We start from the raw sequence: 22,403 nt of genomic DNA on the forward strand, positions 1-22,403 counted from the left end.
GCTAATACTCACTGAAAAGGACATTTTTGTTCAACAGGAGCAACTGATTTGTGTAGAAGCTCATTCTTTTGAATGAAATAAATTGGGGTGGGAACAGTAAATGATTTGCATTGTATATATAGGGAGAACAAATGGGGAAGTGATGCCACACATTCTTGAACCAATTCAAATGGGTTAACACCGTAGAACACTATTTACCTCCAGGTTAATGGCGTGGTGGCTGAGCAACTACCACAAGAAACCAGTAAAGTACATTGTAAATCAAACAATTATTAAAACATTATATGTTCTACACCTGATCCTGATACAAAAGTTTAGTTTCTTTTTTTCTTTTTTTTTTTTGGGGGGGGGGGGGGGGAGAGAGAGAGAGAGAGAGAGAGAGAGAGAGAGAGAGAGAGAGAGAGAGAGAGAGAGAGAGCGCAAGAATATTCTAACGTAATTATAGGGTAATTATATTTCTAATATACTTCATTCTGTATTACTTGAGAAGTTGAATATCATTTTATGAATTCATCTGGAGGCTATTTTCCTACAGCTGTTTGTTCCAAACCCAAGAACACTAATAACAATAACTCTCATGTTAAAGTGAATACACTACCAAGTGGTTATAATTGAAGTTCAGCTACATATAGCGGTCCAATGTGGGTTGTAATTATCTTAAGGCAGAAAAATGTGGTAGGCATGCTAATGCATTAATGTGGAAACAATTTACACTGGGGAAATGAAAAAAGAAAGAAATAACTGGTTCCAGTTTTTGCCACCAGGTACAAATCTGGTACTGTACAGCACCTCGTCAATGTCTCCAGTGCTCATACTGAACATACTGCTTAAGCAGTGGTAATAATAAAATCAACATTATGTCTTTCACATTTATTTCACCTTTTCTGCCCACGTGTGCCATTCCTAATCAATTACAAATGGAAACTTTTCTATACAGAACGTTAAACTAAAAGACTTTCAGCTGTCTAAATTTCCAGTTATTATTTCATTTGTGCAACCAGTATCCGTGCTACATTATGCCATCTTCAGGTCCCCATGACTGGTGTGTAGGAAGAATCCCTCCTCTGGTCCAGTCAAAAAAGGGCCAGCATTCAGTGCTTAGTAACTGTAGATTTTGATCATCACTTGCCGACTGTTAGACAAACATGGACTTACAGAGCCATTTCTATACATCTTTCTTGCATTCACAGCACCACATTAGCACCTGGTGGACGAAACTTGAACCAGTTTTTTCCAGCATAAATTGGTTCTGCATTAATGGATTAGAATATCTACCAAGTTTCACTGACATATGATAATTATAGCCCACAGTGGACCTCTGAGTGGTTGCACTATAATTATAACTACACAGTGTGTGGTTAGTTTAATGATCCTCAGCTTATTGTTTAACAGATGTCTATATGAGGTTTGTGAATGAACCGCAGATATGGTCGATAACTTGAATAAAATAACTTTGTAATAGACAGGCTGCAATGGTGTTGAGAAAAAGCACATGTGGGGGGTGGGGGCAGGCATTGTTGCTGGAATGCAGACAGACAAACTTGACTAAATAAATAAGAAACAGGTGGCACTCTAGAAAGGACCAAGGTCAGCTGGCAACTGATCCCTACCATTTGACTAAACGAAACATCAGTCACAAAGTTATTTTGATGAAAATGTATCTGGTACAGTTTTAAACTAAAAATATCCTTTACACCTGCACTGAGGTTTCCCAGAATACAACCCCATATGAAATTAATACTACACGAAACTACTAAATTGCAAAGAAACAGGTAAATTACTCTGTTCCAAAATCAACTAGCTAATTGAATTAATCCGGACAAAAGAGGCAGTAACAGAGGAATGGGAGGTAGCTGCGATATCCCCATATATAAAAAATAAATGTAAGTCAGTGTATGACAGCTATATGGGTGTAGCATAACTACAATTCTACAACAAGATCTCCTCAGATTGTGTACTAGAAGGGGGGGGGGGGGGGGGGGAACCACTGACAACAGATATTGGAGAATACCAAGGTGGTTTTCAGACAGACAACCACAGAACAGACTTATCTTAAAACAGGCATGTGAGAAAGTGAACTAAAATGGCCAAGAATCATGTCTCCTCTTTGTAGACTTCAAGAAGGTTTATGATAGTATCCACACAATGAATCTGATTACAATCATGACAGAATTTGATATAGCAAAGAAATTGGTGGGACTTTTAGAGAGATGTTTACATGACACAAAAGCTATGGTCATAGGTAATAAAATTACAAAGTACCCAAGCAAAAACAGGATTACGACAAAGAGATGGGTTAGCACCTGTCCTTTCCAATCCGGCACTTGAAATAGTAATTGCAGAGTTGAACAAGGAACTACAGGATGGTCAAATCAACAATTAAAATACTTGTTATCTGACCCCTGCTGCTGACCATGCCTTAATAGCATGCACACAAGAAGAAGCGAAAAGCAGTATTCAGACTATATAGTTGTCTAACCAGGAACAATCTAAAACAAGACCTTAACTGACTGCTTACATTTGAGGAAAATATAGACCGGTCTGGAAACCAACTACTAGACAATGGGGAAACTGACCCATAGAGGGAAGCCAAATAAAAATGAGGTAAGATGGAAAAGAAGTAAGTAAACTTTATTATTTCAAAAATAATTACCTTAACCGACAACACATTTATCCAGCTGTGAGGCAAGACAGTCAGTGCCTTCATAGAAATGTGTTTTTTGGTTGCCTATGGAACATGATTGCATTCAGATGTGCAGCTCTTTGTCCAAAGCAAACTGATGGCCACGAATAGCTTTCTTCAGGTCTCCAAAAATATGGAAATCACATGTTGAAAGGTCAGTACTGCAGGATGGATGTGTAAAGACATCCCAGCATAACTTCTGCAGGGTAGTCTAAACAACCTTAGCAAGATATGGGCAAGTGCTATCCTGCAAGAGAATGATTCTGTCCGTAACCCACTGCTCACTGATTTTCTGGAACACGACACCACAATTTATGCACAGTGGTACTTTAACACTTTGCAAAAACTGAAGTGTGCCATCAAGTCCAGTCACCCAGGAATGATGACAGATGGGATCATTCTGCTGTAGGATAATATCCTCCCAGATACTGTCTAGGTTATTTCAACTATGCTGCAGACATTTCGTTGGGAAGCCCTCCATACTGTCCCAATATCTCTCCATAGAATTCCCATATTTTTGGAGCCCTGAAGAAACACACTGTGGCAGTCCATTTGCTTCAGACGAAGAGCTCCACACCTGGCTACAATCGTAATGTAGGCAACTGCAAACATTTTTCCATGAAGACATTTACCACCCTGTCTCACAGTTGGATAAATTTACTTGCAGTTATGACAATTACATTTGGAATAATAAACAGATGACTAAGTTTTTTTTCCATTTGTTTCATTTTCATTTGACTACTGCTTACAGAAAAGCTGTACAAGGAGCCTAACATCATTGGAGTGATAAAAAGCAAGGACTCCGGTGGGCTGGACATGTAGTGAGAATAGAAGAAATGAGATGGCCCAAAACTGCAATGGAATGGATGGCAAGAGATTGGTGGCCAGCAGAATACCACTCCTGTTAATAATGCAGTAAAAACTACAAGTACTATATTTTCGTTGTAACTGAGAGCCACACTATTAAGCATGACCCATCAACTGATTTTTCTCCAGTATATTATTTGGGCTATATTACGTTTTTCCCGATATTAATCTGAAACAATAGTGCTTGTGTAATCTGCATATACGTTGCTGCTGTCTGCTATAGTTAACAATGACTAACTTTCTTTCCTAGAACATAATAAGATTGAAAGTAACAGTTGTCTTTCTGTAAATTCCTATTCCAATTCATTTGGCTATATAGAATGAATTCCATAAGCACAAGCCTATGTATACCCAATGTTTTGCTAATCATTTATAGTCACCCTGCACTAAACAATGGAATCTTTCTTAAAAATATTATGGCATTCATAAAAAGCTCATGATTTGTTAGTAAATTATCATTACTGAAATAAGAAACTACTCCATAACACTCTGTCTTTTCAAAACACAGCAGTGTCCTTTCGTCGTCGTCATCATCATCATCATCATCATCATCATCATAATAATATCACCCCATCATCCACAAACTATAATTGATGGGTTATACAGACCTAGTAAAATACACAAAGCTGTATCAAAATGGCAGGAGATTCTGCCCATAATACTGTATAAAAAAAACCTTCAAAAAAATACAGTAAGTCTGAAAAATTCAACCAGAGAGCAGGAAATCATTCCATTAAACCTTTCTCTGTAAAAAGACAATGGCAGCTCTGAAATTTTGTAGTGCATACAAACTACTGTAAAAATTACATACATTTAAACCAAAGAAGACAAACAATAGTAACATGCAAAGAATTCCACTGAGAACATTTCCCATACCTGTAGTCTTGTGTCACGACACCACTGTTCAAGGTGTGATAGATTATATCTTATCTGCATTCCTTTAGTCCAATGACACAAATCCTTTCGAAGAAGTAGGTTATTCAGTGAACTGGCACAAATGAAGTAAAACATCTGTAAAAGAAAAACACCCAAATTCATGTAACATGGTAACATTGTCAGGGATACTTTATTTTGCTTTTTGTCTGTAAACTACTAGACACCTCAATCTATACATGATACTTCCCTTGCAAAACCAGATTGAAACAATATTCATTTTAGCGTAGTATGGTGTAGTTTACTGTCAGAAAATCTGGTACCTCACCTGCCGAAATATCTGGACAATAAGCTCTGGGTCAACACCATGGTACCCCATAATTTTATGAATAGAATTTAGTTCCTGCAGGAGTGCATCCAGTGACTTCTGTGCATCCAAAAATGGCTCCGAGTCTCTTGATGTAGAGGCAGCTCTTCCTCTCATCCCACTAGGTTTTTGACTTGACAAGCCACTTATTGCTTCATGTTCAAGAATAGCTGGCACCACCAATGGTTGTACCTTTTCTTGTATGTGCCCAATAAGACTCTGTAATGATATATATATTATTTTAGACACTATTTCGGGAACAGTTAAATACATCTTGTAGATGAATTCGTAAAGCAACTGGCCAAAATATTAATGAGTTAAGGCAAAATATAAGTAGGACACTTAAAAATTGTCTTTCTCCAGCTTGTAAAAACAGATATTCAAACCACACTGGGGCCAACAGAATAATTTCTCACTTTCAATATTGCTCACACGATTTAAAAAAGAAAGACGTAAATAAAGAACTGAATAAACAATGTACTAAGGTATACATTACTCATAAAACTGAGTTGCTAAATTTCTTAGCACCTATATGGGAAAAATGAAGTGAATACGATCATTACAAACAATGCTTTCACTGTACTTTGGCACATTCAAAAATGGGGAGTGATTTCCAAATCCATCAAAATAAAGGCAGGTTTGATGAACAGTTTGTCAGCCTGTGTGCAAAGTGGGAATGTCGCATCTTATGCTAGGGTGGGTATCACCTTAAGGGGAAATTACACGCTTCATCATTTAGATAGTAACCTCAGAATCAATTTGCTCCTTTGTATCACGTAACCATGTGCTTGTTCCACACTGTGAGAGTACAATGGTCACTAGGTGTAATCAGATTTCAGCTAGATAACTTAAGTATTGTTTTGCACATGTCACAAATACAACAAGAAAACCAAATGCCTATCACTTTTATAAAAACAATCAAGTGTTGTCAATTGACCACAACTGTAGCTATTGCAAAATTTCACACTGAATTGTCGGCAGTCAGCATCTCTTTCTTATTGGAGCCATATTTCCATAACAACAAATTATCTTGTATCTTCAAACAATGGCAAATCCACGATGGAATGTAGCAATATTATGAAAAGGATAGTTACACACACACACACACACACACACACACACACACACACACACACACACGTGCGTGCGTGTTGTCTAATTTCGAAGAAGACCTTGTTGGCCGAAAGCTCACTTTCTGTCTGTCTTTTTGTTGTGCCTATCTGCAACTCAGCATATCTATTATATGGTGAGCAGCAACTATCTTGTATCCTCGTAATTTGACTAGATGTGTGTCATTTCATATTTTCAAAATATGAGATGTTACTCAAAGAAAAAGGGATGCTTGACTTCACACAATATTATCAGCTGCCGCTACATGCCATCCTACTACAAATCCACAACAACTGGTTATGTTATGCAGTAAATTCACTAATTCTTGAGTGTCTCATGAAGTATATGCAGTTTCCCCTTGGTACAAAATTAAAGTGCATTGTAAGCATGGTCTCTTGAGGCAATAGGCTAGGTGGCTAGGTGGGAGCTGTTAGGTATCACCCTCAGGTGATATACAAAAAGATTCACAAAAAGTTAAATTTGACTGGAAAGCAAAACCAGTTCTCTGGCTTGTGGAAGAATAAAATGAAATGTAGCAGTTATGATAAGCTGTAGATGCAGGAGGTAAGGGGAACTTTAAACACACATTTTGATGAATACCCTCACAAACAAAGTAAAAAAAAATACTTGGGACACTCAATGAAACATGCTGCCACTAACATAATGTACAATTTAAACATATTGCACAGAGCCAGCAAGTAACAGCTGCTGCTGGAGATTTTAGATCTACTGACAACTTCCATTCATGGAAGAAAAAACCTGAAACGCATGGTGTATATCACACCACATTACCACATAAGTACTTAAAGCTTGTTATTTTGAGAACTCTATTGAATTGTGTATAAGGTTGAGGTAGCTGGCTAACATTCAACAGCAGATGTATGTGCAGCACCCTCACTACTGTTTGTGTGCTACAGAGAGGGGGGGGGGGGGGGGGAGGGAGATCACAGTGGTATGATTGGGCTCTTGCAGTACAGTCGAGGCAGCTTCTACACTGTAGAAGCCATGGATTTGTTCACCAAGTTGCCCTTCCTTGACTTGGCACCTTTTACTAGTGGGTAATCTCCAGGCTCACTTCAGCAGCAGCCAGACTCCTGCCCTGGGAGGCAGCAGTTCATGACCCAGACAGAACAGTCACCACCCTGCTACACTGATAGTGGCAACCTGACACCTCATGCTTTCACTCACAGGGGCAAGTTCTGCTCCATGAGACTGTCATCCCCTACAGGAGTTATGGCAGGCTTTCACACAACTGGTGCCTTCCATGAGCAGCCGCATCGTGCCTGACTGGGGAACTAGCTTTTGTGCATCAGGATTTCTGGGTGCCGAAATCACAGTGGACTTCCTGGCCAACAGTTGGTCACCACAGCGCGCCACGAGTCATCTGGTGGTGGTTTTTGGGGGAAGGAGACCAGACAGCGAGGTCATCGGTCTCATCGGATTAGGGAAGGACGGGGAAGGAAGTCGGCCGTGCCCTTTGAAAGGAACCATCCCGGCATTTGCCTGGAGCGATTTAGGGAAATCACGGAAAACCTAAATCAGGATGGTCGGACGCGGGATTGAACCGTCGTCCTCCCGAATGCGAGTCCAGTGTCTAACCACTGCGCCACCTCACTCGGTCGAGTCATCTGTGTCATGCGTGGAAAGAGGGGTATGAATACTGTGCTGCAGTGCTACAAGTGTATTAGCATGAATCTCAATAAAATATTTTACTTTCTGATACTGTTTTCCTGAGCTACCATTGGCCTACACCCTTACCAAGACCCACCATCACAACCTAGCCCTGCACAGAAGTGGCTCCTCAGCCCAGACCACATTACACTGTATTCATATGAAGTTCTTTGTCGACTGCCACCAAAAACACTATACTCATGATGTCAAAGAGCATGCAAAAGCCTCATAGCACATTAGCAACATGTTGAGGGCATATACTCTAGCAGAATTTAATTTACATGGGATGCAACTATTGCGAGGTTTCTTTGTTCTGTAGCCACATGTAGAACACAAGACCTCTTGGGGATGGAGACTAGCAATTTAATCACATCCTCCATCAAGGGTAACATTCACTATACCTCAGAATGATGAACATTTCTGTCCAAAATCCTTCCCATCTCTCCCAAGGGATGTTTCACCAACATGGAACCTTCGATTTGCATTCTGTTACCCACTAAGCTACAATAATACATCAATCATGTTTTATAGAGAATCGTGTGGCAACATGGGATGCAACTTCTGCCACCCCCTACTCTTCTTTTCTCATCACCTCCCCCCTTCCCTTCCCTTCCCTCACCAAAACACATCATTTCATGAAACAAGTAATGAAAACAGTTCTTTTGGTGTGACATTGTATATTCGGTGTCACAAAACATTAAGAAATTGTTGTTGAATTAGGTCAGATTTCCTAGCACTTAACTGATGGATCACATAATGACAGTACATCCAAGAATGAACCGCTGATTTAGAATATGGCTTAGGCCAAAATGAATACTGTGTATATCGCCCACGACCACAACTCTCACTTTCCTTAAATAAGTTTGTATGTATACTGTCTGGATTACATTCAGTCACAACCAGTATTATGGAAGTATGAAGAGTGTATCTATACATAACAGTATTTCACTCATTATCTCATATTTGCAGTGTGGCACCTTCTTTAGGTTAGTTGGCCGATTTGCCGGAGGGGACCAAACAGTGCGGTCATCAGTCCTTTGAATTAGGGAAAAATGTCAGCCTCGCCCTTTTAAAGGAACCATCAAGGCATCTGCATGAATTGATTTAGGGAAATCACGGAAAACCTGAATCGGGATGGTCAGGCGCAACTTTGAACCATCGTCCTCGCTAATGCGAATCCAGTGTGCTAACCCCTGTGCCACCCCACTTGGTCCTTCTTTTGTTTGTTGCACTTGTACAGCCTCTCAAAACACACAGTGATGGCTCTATCATATACCTCACTGAAAATTGTTATTTAGGTTATCTTTCTCCACTTTCAGTGAAAAAAGAAAAGATTACATTAGATCCAGTATGAGCTTTAAGGCTAAAAATGGAGATTTTTTTTATATTTAGAAGTCCTTGTGCAAATATGTGCATTTTAGCTGCTGTGGAAGCAGGCACTTTGTTGTGATAAAACAAGATCACATGGAAACCTGCTATTTCTGCTCCTCCAACAGTCTTTCGAGTTGTATATAGTAAACTGTATGCCCCTCTTCTGAGCAGTTTAGAAATGCACAAACTAGCTTTTAAAACTTCAGTTACTGTCTGACCAACCAAATTTTTACTGATAAGTCAAATTCATGAAAGAAAGTGCACATCATTCTCTTATGAACACACTTTGCTTTCTTCAAATTATCTGATGCAGATCCAAAAGTGTGTCTATCACTTGCGCCTGGGTAAATTGCTACAGCCATGTTCTGAAACCAGTTTAAATATCGAAAGTCTATTTTGAGCTGCAAGAAAAAGAATTAAGGGTATCATGCATCTGTTAACACATCGCTCAGCATTCTATACATATAAATTGCCCAGTATGATCAGTACAATATGTACTAACTGCAAACTTTACTGAAAATAACACCTTGCAATCCTTGCAGACAAACATTCAATACAGCTTTAGAGATGAATGCCAAGATAATTCAACATGCATATTTAACTTTTTTGTTCTGTAGCCACATGTAGCCTCTTCAAATATTCTCCATATATGAAACATGTTCTTCAGAAGGGACTGTTTTCTGGTGTCCAGACCAATGTGTATTTTCATGAATATATCTATCAGAGTTGAATTTATTGTAATGAAGAAGACCAGAGGCATAGAAATAAAAGAGGCTTCAAATGATAAATGTGATCTCTCAAGGAACCAATAGGCCCTCAAGACCCATTCTAAACATCATTTCCAATTGGACTCCGTGACAGATAGCAAGTTGGGCCTTGTTGTCTAGCAGTAAAGCACTTGACTGGAAACCAAGAGGTTACAGGGTCGAATCCTGGTCAGAACTCTGATGTTTCAATATGCGTTTTCACTTAGCCTTCACCTCTCAATGATGAGAGAAGTCGTCAGAAATGACACACGGTTCAAATTCCACATTAGCCACACAAAATTATTATCTATGCAGAGCACTGGAGCAAAACCACATTCACTGCTTGTAATAGTTACTCACTACTGAGATTTGCAATAATACATGATATGATACATGATTAGTACATGCCTTTCTCAGAAGTGAAGTAGTTTTCAGGACTACCTAATTCTGGTTGAATGTAGAAGTGACATGATAAAATTTCAAGCAAAATCATGTAACTTTCAACTGGTTTCACTCTATACACTAATGATGTACGTCAATATACTCAGAAGTGTGATAGTTAGCAAACCACATATCTTCTCTGTGGCACTTCCATTCCCTCACATCGTTTTGGCATTTTTAACACCCGCCAACTGGCTCTGGCGTATCCTATGCATTCCGCCAAAGAGGTATGAATGCTCACTGCAGCTGTGGGAGCACTGTAGACCTGGCTTTGACAGAGTGGTAGTCCGAGTGAATTCTTCCCTGTGAAGCCATCAATTAGGAGACATGATTTGTCATCACACTGTTGTTGTGTATGTTTAGTGTGCTACATGCCTCGAGCTGCCAACTAACTAAACTCATCCACTGGATTTTGTGCTGGCACTCTACCTTTGGTCAGAATTGACTCAGTTTAGCTTGTACGAAGGGGAGTTTCATTATATAGAATGAACTCTCTCACTGCAGAGCTCTAGGAACATAACTTCTTGTCTGGCAGTTTAATTCAGTTATGAGCATCCTGTAAACAGGGTTAAAAGGTGGTCAAAGTGAGTTATGCCATCATCTGGACCGTAATATACACTTGCACAGGTGCCATTGACTGGGTTGCGTGCAGTTGTGTTGTTCTTAATATGTACACATGCTTTCTATTCATTACAGACCAGGAGTCATAGTTAACACTGCCGAACAAATACCAGTCCTTTGTGTTCTTGCCAAGGGAGTTTGTGGTAATTCGCAGCCTTCTTTATTGCTGCTTATTATGAGGTGGCCCATTTGGACTACATTTTATTTCTTTTAAACCTCTGGTTATTATTGTTCAGGGTTGATGATGTGCAAGGGTGAAAATGGATTTAAAATCATGCATGACTGTTTTAAAGGGATGTTACTTTAATATGAGCTAAAATTTCTGAAGTTTTTACATTTATGAACAAATATGCTATTCAGTATTTACTTTTTAATGGTTGCATGTTGAGGTTGTTATAATTCGTGATAACTAATTACAAATATTCACTGAGGGCTTGCCTTTGGTTTGGACCTGATTCGGATTAACTATCTTAATATGTAATAAAGATGTTGCTTGAATGTTGTTTTGCATGCCTCTCAACCCAGCACCATCGCTCCTAACTACCACATTATTGTTGATAACCTACAGCAGGTGTTCAAAACAGAATTGTAATTTGAAATTGTGCCAAATGTGAAATCCATGCCATCATACAGTTTTTATTGGAAAAAATATTTCAAATTTGTTGACATTCATCACAATTTTTTTTTTCTGTACAGGGACTGCATGTGATGCAGAAAGATGGTGTGCATCAGAGGTAGATTTTGTATAAACGTTTATGAGCAAATATTCGTGATGATAGAACTGGCGGTTCTTCTGTAGTCGGCAACAAATTGATACAGGAAAATCAGCAAAAGACTTCATGGAAACATGCATGTTTGTAATATCTCCACTATCATAACTCTCTGCAGATTTATCTGAAGGTTTTGTATAAGTTCATGTCCACACATTTAGGGTAGCACAAGTTCTCTTCTTGTTGTTCTTGAGAACCAGGTAACTCGGCTGATTACTACTTCTTCTCTTTGACGATGTGGAAAGTGGCAATTAAGGTGGGTAAGGGCGCTGTTGAGGAGTAATTATCGGGGATTAACGGTGACTTACACGAAGGGAGAATTACACTTAGGATAATAGAGCAAAGAGAAGTGACAGTGACTACCAGACCACCAGCTGGCGAAAGAGACAAACTGTGGAGAGTCGATGGAAAATGTAGGTAGGTCTCTTACATTTTCTACTGATTACACTAATCAAACAGATCACTATCTGAAACCCATTGTTTGAAGAACACTTGCAGAGATACAGTAAATATTAGGCATACCTGATAGATTCCTACAGCTATATCTGAAAGAACTTGTCTGTATTCAGACAGATCAAAATTCCTTAGACACTGTTCATTCTGTCTTGGTGTGTTTTCGGTCTGGAATGTTTTGTCTCCACTATACTGTTTCAAATTATGCAGAAGTCTCAGAGTGTTTGACAGCCACAAAACTGTTGTATCCATATCATCATGTCTTTTCTTAGTTACTTTCTTGATGGTGTTGATAGTTGCCGTCAGCAGTGACCGTACTTTCTCATCATCATTTGTACAATCTGTGTGCCTAATGCACATGAATAAAATGTATGCAGGCAATCCTGGTAACAGTGTTACAGCAATACGTGGCTTTAACTCTGCAATTATAAGAATAGAAAATTCAGAAACAATACAAACAATCAACATAGAAAAAGTATAGTGAACATTACACAAAAATATTCAAATGTGTGTACTGACCAAATATCAGATGCCTAACGATATGCTGAACATCCTCTTTGCGAAACTCAAACATGCCTTGGTAATGACTTTCCTTCTTTCTTGTCACTCTTATGTTATTCCTTTGATCTTGGCTCTTCACTAGAGATTTCTCTGTTGCGCTTTCAGCTGTTTCAGTACTATTATCCAATTCATTTGGTAGCACTATGAACAAAAATTATACTCTTTCTTAAGGGGATAACCACAATCACTGCATCGAAAAACAAACAAAAGTGCGCACGCGCGCGCGCGCGCACACACACACACACACACACACACACACACACACACACACACACACACACACACACACACACAGATATATATGAATATACTTACAACCTGCATCCTTCAGTGCCTTAGTTTGCAGCTTTAAGTTCTTCTTACATTGTCGCAGTTCCTCTTTCGCTAAATCTAGTTTCTCTTGCAGGTCCTGTAATTTTTACACAACAGAATTAGAAATAATTAAGACAGACAAGGAAACAGTCTAACAACATTTATTTTGCCATTTGCACTGTCTGTGGTAAAAATCAATATCTATCTAGACTTCGTCACACATATTAGTTCAGTTCAGCATTGTTACACGAGTACCAGTAAACAAAGCTGTATTCGCATGTACTGACTTGAGAAACATCACATGAAATGATAAGAAATGGGATTGATTATTATGCAACTGCTGAATAAATGGTTGCACAACAAATTTTATCAGTTTGTCCGACACTGAAACCCCTAACAGATTTATATTTAAAAAATCCAGGAACATTGGTGGCAGGTTAAAAAAACTTGTAGGATGAAACTTCCTGGCAGATTAAAACTGTGCGCCGGACCGAGACTCGAACTTGAGTTTGAGTCTCAGTCCAGCACACATTATTAATCTGTCAGGAAGTTTCATATCAGTGCACACTTCGCTGCAGAGTGAAAATCTCATTCTGGAAACATGTAGGATATTTGTCAGGTTCCTTATCATCTACAGAGAAGGTATCATGAAAGCGAGTTCATATATCGTCACAGAGAAAAGAAGTTCTAGCTATGTACGTTGTTCCAACATAGTCTTCAGATATATTCATTTCTTCTCTGACAATGGAACCTTATACTTATGTCTTAACAAAAAAATCATTTGTTCTTACTGGTCTACATACACAGGCTGCAGTTTAGCAAAAGACAAGAAGCCAAGTACAGTTCACTAGCATTTATCAAACCAGTTACTTCATAGTCCAAGGAGATATCAAACAGGTCAGGAAGCCACAGAAAGTGATCACAGCGTTTACAATCCTATAACCAGATGAAAGAGGGTAAACTCTAGACATACCCAAGAGTAGACTGAGAAGCAGCATTCAATAAACAGAGTGCAGAAGGAATACCAAGGTTTAACATTTCTGGCTTCACTTACTCTGTTTCTTATTGCATAATTAGTATAATATCTGTGGTTAAGTGACAGGCCCAAGGCTGACAGCGTTTTTTTTTTAATGATGAAAACTGTAGAATGCATACCATATAGTAAGAAAGAGATGAAGCAGTCAGTTCCGTAATGGATGAAAGCAATCTGCCTCCATACCACAGCAATGTACTGCTTATTCACTATGAGAAACTTTGTTACAAAGAAGGAACAAATTGGATAATTTATGGTGTAGCTGTGTTTAAACTATGACAATCTAAATGTGTAGAACTGGTCACAGCAACAGCTAAATTTTCTCAATGAGCTGCAGCTTGAGACAATGTGAATGACAGCCAATTGAGTCTATGATCAGTAAGCAACCCAACACACCAACTCCTCTGCAACACACACGACTGGAAATACTGTGTTATAAATCAAAACTGTCCATAACCAAGCTACAATTAATGATAATTTTTGTACCATGTGTTGCTTCCACTGTCTTTGTAAGAACTGAAACCATTAATTGATTTGTTAAAAATTACATTTTTCACTTCAGCATTTAATTTCTGTGTGAAGAACACTTCACCTCTAGTAGCTGTTGACCTAACAGAAAATGTACTGGTAATTCACTAGCTGGTACATTCACGAAATACAATACTGTCACATTCTGCAAAATACCCATTAACGTTTATTCAGGACCAGTTTCAGTGAGCTCTACACTTCAGACAAGAACACTACTAACACAGGAATGCAGATGAGAATGCATTATTTGTAATTATTATGAGACTGGTTAAACATGCAGTGCAATTTCTCAACCTGCAAACAAATCATTTACTGGGCACCCATGTATGCTAGCCCTGTTCACTATTTTAGTCACCTCTATCAGTTTCCGGCTGCAAGGGGAAGAGGGTTTTCATTCAGCCTGAAGATGATGGGCCGGTCATCCCCTGTCGTCATCGTCAATCTGAGGGCTGGTTTGACACAGCTCCCCATGTTACTCTACCCTGTGCAAGCCTCTTCATCTCCGAGTAACTACTATAAACTACAGCCTTTTGAGCCTGTGAACTGTACTCATCTCTTACACTGCCTCTAGAATTTTTAACCCCTCCACCATATGCATGCATCCAGTACTTAAATTGGTTATCCCTTTATGTCTAAGAATGTGTCCTATCAACCAATCCCTTCTTTTAGTCAAGTTGTGCAACAAATTTCATCTCTCCCCAATTCTATTCAGTATCTCCTCATTAGCTATGCAGTAAATCCATCTAACCTTCAGAATGATCAATCCATCTAACCTTCAGAATTATTCTCTAGCGCCATATTTGAAAAGATTTTATTCTCTTCTTGTCTAAATTGTTCACTGTCTACATTTCACCTATTTACATGGCAACACTCCAGACAAATACCTTCAGAAAAAGCTTCCCGACACTTTAATCTATATTCGATGTTAACAAATTTCTCTTCTTCAGAAACATTTTTCTTTGCATTTCCTATCTACATTTTATATCCTCTCTACTTTGGTCATCATTTATTTTATTGTCCAAATAGCAGAACTCGTCTTCTGCTGTTAGTGTCTTGTTTCCTGCACTGATTCCTTCTGCATTGCCTGACTTAATTCGACTACATTCCATTACCCTTGTCTTACTTTTGTTGATGTCCATCTTGTATCCTCCTAAGTCCTTTGCTATCTCTGACAGAATTACAATGTCACTGGCAAGCTTGCAAGTTTTTATTTCTTCTCCCTGAGCTTCAAATTTTTCTATCATCTCCTTTACTGGTTGCTCAATGTACAGACTGAACACTAGGAATAGGCTACAACTGTCTCTCATCCCCTTCTCAGCCATTGCTACCCTTTCATGCCCCCTCAACTTCTGTAACTAGTGTCTGGTTTCTGTACAGGTTGTAAATAGCCTTTCGCTTCCTTACTTTATATCACAATTTCAAAGAGAGTATTCAAGTCAATATTGTTAGAAACATTTCTCTAAGTCTACAAATGCTAGAACACATGTTTGCCTTTCCTTAACTCATCTTCTAAGAGAAGTCTTAGTGTCAGTATGCACTGGATCTTCCTACATTTCTTTGGAATCACAATTGATCTTCCCTAAGGTCAGCTTCTGCTAGTTTTTCCATTCTCCTGTAAACAGCTCATTTTAGTATTTTAAAGTCATGATTTATTAAACTGGTAGTATAGTAACATCGACATCTGTAAGCACCTGCTTTTTTGGGATTGAAATTATTACATTCTTCTTGAATGTCTGGGGGTACTTTACCTATCTCAAAGATCTTGCAATTTTATCATGGTTTGCTCTCCTAAGGCCGTCAGTAGTTCTGAGGGAATGTCATAATACCTCCTGTCCCATCTTCATCTATGTCCTCTTCCATTTCATAATATTGCCTTAAAGTTCACTTCCCTCATATATCCCCTGTATATACTTCCACCTTTCAGCTTACCCTTCTTTCCTTAATACTGGTTTCCCATCTGAACGCTTAATATTCACACAGCTACTTCTCTTTTCTCCCCAGACCTCTTTACTTTTCCTGTAGGTGGTGTCTATCATTCCCCTAGTGCTTCTATATCCTTACATTTGTCCTCTTGTCATTCCTGCCTCGCCATTTTTTTACTTCTTGTCAATCTCACATTTTAGATGTTTGTATTGCTTTCCACCTGCTTCATTTTCTGTATTTTTACGACTTCTCTAATCTTTCTAAATTGATGGCAGTCTGAGCCTAATAAGTCAGTTTTAATTATGAGTAATTTCCCCACTTTATGCTTCGTATTTGGATTAAACTGAAGGACTGAATGTTCAGTAATTGTACAGAGTAGTCTGGAGCTTGCAAAATCAAGGAGTCAGCCAACAGACGTCACAGGTGCAGCTAGTATTATATGACCTTGGTGTTTTCACAGTGGATTTCAGAGAGTGGGAAGTGATCCTTCATAATAAACTGACTTATCTGCAGTACAAAACATTTAGAGATTCTGAAATTGCATTTCCTGTGTGGGCATGAATTTTCATTTGAACTTTCTGGTGTTCTAGGTGAGTGTTGTTTTTAGGTGAATGTGCATTTGATATGTAGACAGCTTGCATCAGGTTGCTGAGGCAGTAGACAGGTGAACATCAGTGTTTTAGTGAACACGACAGACTTGGCAAGGTAAATTACATTTCTTTTCGTGGAAATTTGGGAATAATGTCTGAGTATTTCTCAATTGATTTTGAACAGAGGGAGGGAGGGAGGGAGGCCGAGAGAGAGAGAGAGAGAGAGAGAGAGAGAGAGAGAGAGAGAGAGAGAGAGAGAGATGGGGCACTATCTCTATAGTGCATCATTGAGTCAGGGCATGTAATACTGTTGGTTATCTATCAAACAAATAGAAACGTTGAGCTTGATGACATGTCTTTCTGGCTGTCATTCATAGAGCGAGGTATGTGTAGCGTCAGTTTACATTCATACCGCACTCATCTGCTACAACAGGAAAGACTGCACTCCAAAAGCAGTCCCCACAGTCATCAACATGACAAAAAATGAAGTTGACACTTCATTACTTGGCTGGAAGATGAAAATGGCAAACCCTATCCACTATTACCCAATCAAGAAAGCAGCATGGTATTTGTGCCCAGCCCCGAAGTTCAGCATTAAGTAAGGGAACAACTGCAACTAACTGGAAACATTGCAGAAAGTAGGGTAACTATTAACGGTGAAAGAGACCACAATAAACTACAACCATCACTGCTGACTTGGCCCCAATTCTAAATGCATTCTCCTCATGTATGTTTTTACCAATGAGAAAAAAGCTATTGGAGTACACTGTTTCCCTCCCCAATTACAATAGTCCACATTATCAGCTCATCATGTACGTTTGTTTCCTCCCAAAACATCGGGCAGATGTCATCTGGTTTGTAATATAGTGTGTTAAAATTGAGTATGATCTCAATTAATACTTACCAAGTTTTCTGAAGTCAGTCTTCTAATTTCATGTTGCATAAAAGCCTCAGTTTGAGTTTGTGGACTTTTAGTTAAGCTCATAGACAAAAGCTTGCGCTGATTATCATTCTCCTCTCTGAGTTTCTCATTTTCTTGTTGAAGTTCTTCTCTTTCTACTTGCCACCTATTTTTTTCTTGTTGCAGTTCATCTTCCAGCTGCCTATATGAATTAACAATTTAAAGAGTTAATGATTCCCAGCTCTAATTAACCAAAATAAGATAACTAAATTTCTGCACTCACCTGTTTATCTTCTTTTGTGCTTCAAATGCCATTACTAACTCCCCATCCTCATTTATTAAGTCAACATGACTTCCATAGTTGTTACTAGCTACATTTTTCAAACCTTGGGTTTGTTTTGCTAGAACACTATGTAACTGTATATTTTCCTCCCGCTGTCTGTCAAAATCAAGTTGTAGCTCATTGTATTCTCCTGAATGAGAAGAAATTTGTGGTAATATCAGACATAAATGAAACTGACACTCAGTCAAATGCAGTAGCATAACAACAGTCACGAAGAAAATCTAATGCAATGTTTGTTAAGCAGTCTTCCGGAAAGATCAAGTTTTTGTCTAAAGTACTTGATAACACAGCAAACTTAAGACTCACATTGGAAATACATTCTCAACCATTATCATCATTTTAATATTTCAGCAATTCTATGTCTTTGGCATGCAACCTGCTATAATAATTATTTTTGTGCAGAACTGGCAGTACTTGCATAAACATGCACTTACACAATATTTCCATTAATGGAGTGAGTATGGAGCCAACACAAAACATGAACTGTTAGTTTTAGACTGAAGACAATGGACTTTTGCACTTGAAAGAGACAATAGAAAAGAAAAAATAACAAAGATCACTACTGTGATCAAGAAGCAAGAACTTCAACTTACTTAAAAATTCTTCTTGTCCTGATCCCTCAGCTACAGCTATTTGCATTTTAGCCAAATTTGCACGTAATCTTGAATACTCCACTTCCAGTTGTTGTAACTGAAATTTAAATATCAAAGGTGACATAAGAACACTGTCTCGGAGACAACAGTATTTAAAACTTAGTGGATACTTTTAATAAAACTAAACTGAATAATGTCAGTTTATGTTCTTAGCCCATAAAAAGCTGTTTCCCAGTAAATTATAATAGAAGACCACATAGATGACGCTTTGAATACTGATTTTCTGTATCAGCTCTAAGAATGTTTTATGAGAAAGTTTGTACTCTTCTAATATATTATTTACACTGCAAGATATTATGTCATAAAATTTGTAATATGTGTGTGTGTGTGGGGGGGGGGGGGGGTGTTAGCTAGCCACAAATGATTGTTATTGCCCAAAACTGGTCAGGTAAAAAGTTTGAATGAAGACAAGAAAATTAATTAATACTAGCAACCTATGCCAACAGCAGTAAAAAAATAACCATCACATTGATGAAAGCTGCACAGTACCCATGCTGCAAAGTGTTTCTTTTATTAGGTTTCAAGCAATCATTTAATATAAATGCATAAATCTGTCTCTCATACATACAAAAATAGATTCTGAACAAAGAAATGGAAAAAATAATTCCTTAATCAACATTATTTTAAGCATGAAAGTCAAATATACTATCACAGCAAACTGATTTAACTTTTATATATTGATTAGAAATTTTAATCATCACTTCAAGTCTTACTCGAAAACGATCGTGTGAAAATGCTTCATCATCACGTGGCTTGTCTTGTTTATCAAGGAACTCTTCTACTTGTTTCTGCAACTTGTTTCGCTCCTTTTCCAGTTCTTTTACCTTCTGTTGGAGCTTGAGAACTAGTTGAACACCTTCAATCTGAAAACAAATGCAACAAGGAAAAGCATTAGCAACTATTGCCGAAGTACATGCGCCAGTAATAAAGCTTCCTTGGCAGTATGGTCTTACTTCCACGTATCATCTTTCTGAGGTGTAAGGCCTCATTTTAGGAATATTGCCTATTAGCAAAATGTTGAGTTTGAAACTGGTTTGAGATTTATTTGGAATAGTGTATTTTGTTTCCATTGATACATAAAAATAGAAATTAAAGTTGACAGGTACAGCAGGTGAATTCGAACCCAATTATGGTTTCAGTTCCTCCTGCACTTTTAAGTCAATGGTTTGAAATTGTATGTAATGAGAAAATAAACTTCTACTACATACACATTTCTGAAATTATATATTAACACAATTTTTCTGGAAGCTGTAAGCAGTCAACAATTCTTGCAATGACTTGAGAAATGCACTTTATTAGGGGCATTATTTACTAGGAATTCATGTAATATTATATAAAGGCCACAGTATGTACACTAATATAAAAATAAATAATTGATTCATTTGTAGATTTTTGCTACAAGAGAAGCTATACCAATCAGAACACTTACGATTAGCTAAATAACCTGTGGCATTGTCTTTCATTGGTCATAGGATGCTTCTCGAAATTCTGCTTATGTTGCACACTTTTTAACTTTTTATGAACTGATAGTAACAGAGATTTTTTCCTATTTTGGTGTGCCTGTCCACAGCTCATTATTACTTTGACCTGGTGAGTGGTTACGAGTTTCATACTACTGTCAACTTTATATACACTACTTCCAGTTATTATACCAAGAGTACTTCAGTTCATGAACAACAAATATGTACTGAAGGCTGGAAGGAGTTGTTTCCCAAAGCATAAAATTCCTGCAGTTTTAAACCATTCTCAGTATCAGGATTGTATTTCCGTGTAATTTTTTTTTTTTTTTTTTTTTTAATGAGCTTTTGCTCAACCTCTGAATATATTAAAACTTACAGTGATTCTATGGTGTTACTGCCCCTCTTTGTCTACTTCCGCAAGAGTAATTCTCTCTCTCTCTCTCTCTCTCTCTCTCTCTCTCTCTCTCTCTCTCTCTCTCTCTCTCTCTCTCTCTCTTTTTTTTTTTTTTTTTTTTTTTTTTTTTTTTTTTTTTTTTTAGCTGGAATTCAGTTCTCCCTTTTAGTATCCATGCTTGACTCACCAGCACTTTTAACCATTATTTTGAATTAGAAATTCATGTGAGGACAGGAGTTGATCATTTGTGCAAGTAACCAACTGTTTCTGGATCACTTCAGAAATACTTCTCACCTACAGGCATATCCCATAACATATGTGCATTGCACACAAAAGACAAACATAATGGGAATAATAAATGAATGAATACTTACATCTTCTCCAAGCTCCGATACATCACTTGCAGTTGTATCCTGTGCGCTAACAGTGCTTGCATCAGAAAAAGAACGCTGATGATTACTTTTAGAAGACCCACTCCATTGCAGACGAGACAGTTCATTCTCCAGGCTTTCATTCCGTTGTTCCAGTAGGTTGTACTCTGCCAGTAGCTTTTGATAAGCATCTCTATCCTGATCATGCTCACGGATCAGCATCAGCTTTTCTTGCTCAACACGTGCCCGTAGATTCTCTATTAAAATTGAAGCGAACTATCATGTAATATTAAAATATTTAGCATTTGGGTTAGTAAGTTAAGTAGAAAATCAACTACAAGATATCCATGAGAAACTGTTTATATTTTACCATGCATAAAATACTAGTTTTAACAAAATATAGGTAGCATGGAAAGGAAGCATTGTTTGGAATAGAAATATGATTGAGAATGAAGTCAAGTACATAGCTCTGCAGTGACCTGGACTAATACATACAAACATCAATCACTCCAATAAATTTAAGCTAAACTATGAGCATGTAATAAATGCATAATTTGAAGGTTTATTTTGTATAGCTGAAAGTGCCACTCTTATATTCAAAGGAATTTTTAAAATGGAATGCATGTACATTCTTATCAACTTTGAATCTTGCAAATTCAGTGATGAAAAACATTATGCCAGAGTGAAGTTCTGTAGTAAGTTGTGTCCAGCATCACTCTTTCAGGAGTGTTGGTTCAAGATTCAACAATTTGTGACAACAGAAGAGATGAAAGAATCTCTCACTGTCATGCTGCATGACTGTTTTAAGTTAGGTAGTTTGATCACTAGTATTTCTGTGCAATTTTTTACATTTGAGTGTCAGAGTGAATTGTTGCAATAATGATTATATTTAGCATCTGTGAGCTTTTCTTCTGTAGTAACAATGATCTTACAATAATGCAATGAATTCACGTGAATTAATCCTCGTCAATATGAAAGTTGGTCTGACAATACAGTGACATTCACTACCAAACAGAACTCTAAACACACACAGAAAATGACTGAAGGAAACATATCAATATATCCAGTATTATTTAAAGGTAAGAACCCATATTCAGGTAATGAGTGTTGGAAATCCCATATGCTCTACTACATAACATGCCAGTGACTGGAGCCTTTGTTTGGCTTCTTACTTTGTATTACATATTGGAATTCTGTGGATGAATAATAAGCACTTGTGTCCTTTTTAAGTTGTTAGAGACAAGTATGGAACAAATGGAAGGGAGAAGGTAACTGAATGTATACGTGGAGTCTACTTCCTGTAAGCAGCAACAAGGAACTCCATGCATAAAGTCCCCACTGAGAAATATAACCATCATCAA

The 22,403-nt window shown here is 37.9% G+C and overlaps 1 protein-coding gene across 1 annotated transcript in view; it reads right to left on the reverse strand.

Moving 5' to 3' along the window:
- Window positions 1-22,403, reverse strand: part of LOC124721661 (unconventional myosin-Va) — a 348,113-nt gene that overhangs the window by 14,746 nt on the left and 310,964 nt on the right. The window contains exons 19-28 of the mRNA XM_047246731.1: window positions 21,046-21,299; window positions 19,531-19,680; window positions 18,758-18,854; window positions 18,105-18,294; window positions 17,825-18,023; window positions 12,850-12,943; window positions 12,493-12,675; window positions 12,043-12,392; window positions 4,752-5,009; window positions 4,427-4,561 (exon numbers count right to left, since the gene is read on the reverse strand). Coding sequence (XP_047102687.1) covers window positions 4,427-4,561; window positions 4,752-5,009; window positions 12,043-12,392; window positions 12,493-12,675; window positions 12,850-12,943; window positions 17,825-18,023; window positions 18,105-18,294; window positions 18,758-18,854; window positions 19,531-19,680; window positions 21,046-21,299 — 1,910 coding nt within the window. The remainder of the gene's footprint in view (window positions 1-4,426; window positions 4,562-4,751; window positions 5,010-12,042; window positions 12,393-12,492; window positions 12,676-12,849; window positions 12,944-17,824; window positions 18,024-18,104; window positions 18,295-18,757; window positions 18,855-19,530; window positions 19,681-21,045; window positions 21,300-22,403) is intronic.

The sequence above is a fragment of the Schistocerca piceifrons genome, chromosome X, assembly GCF_021461385.2.
Source record: "Schistocerca piceifrons isolate TAMUIC-IGC-003096 chromosome X, iqSchPice1.1, whole genome shotgun sequence".
Taxonomy (NCBI): domain Eukaryota; kingdom Metazoa; phylum Arthropoda; class Insecta; order Orthoptera; family Acrididae; genus Schistocerca; species Schistocerca piceifrons.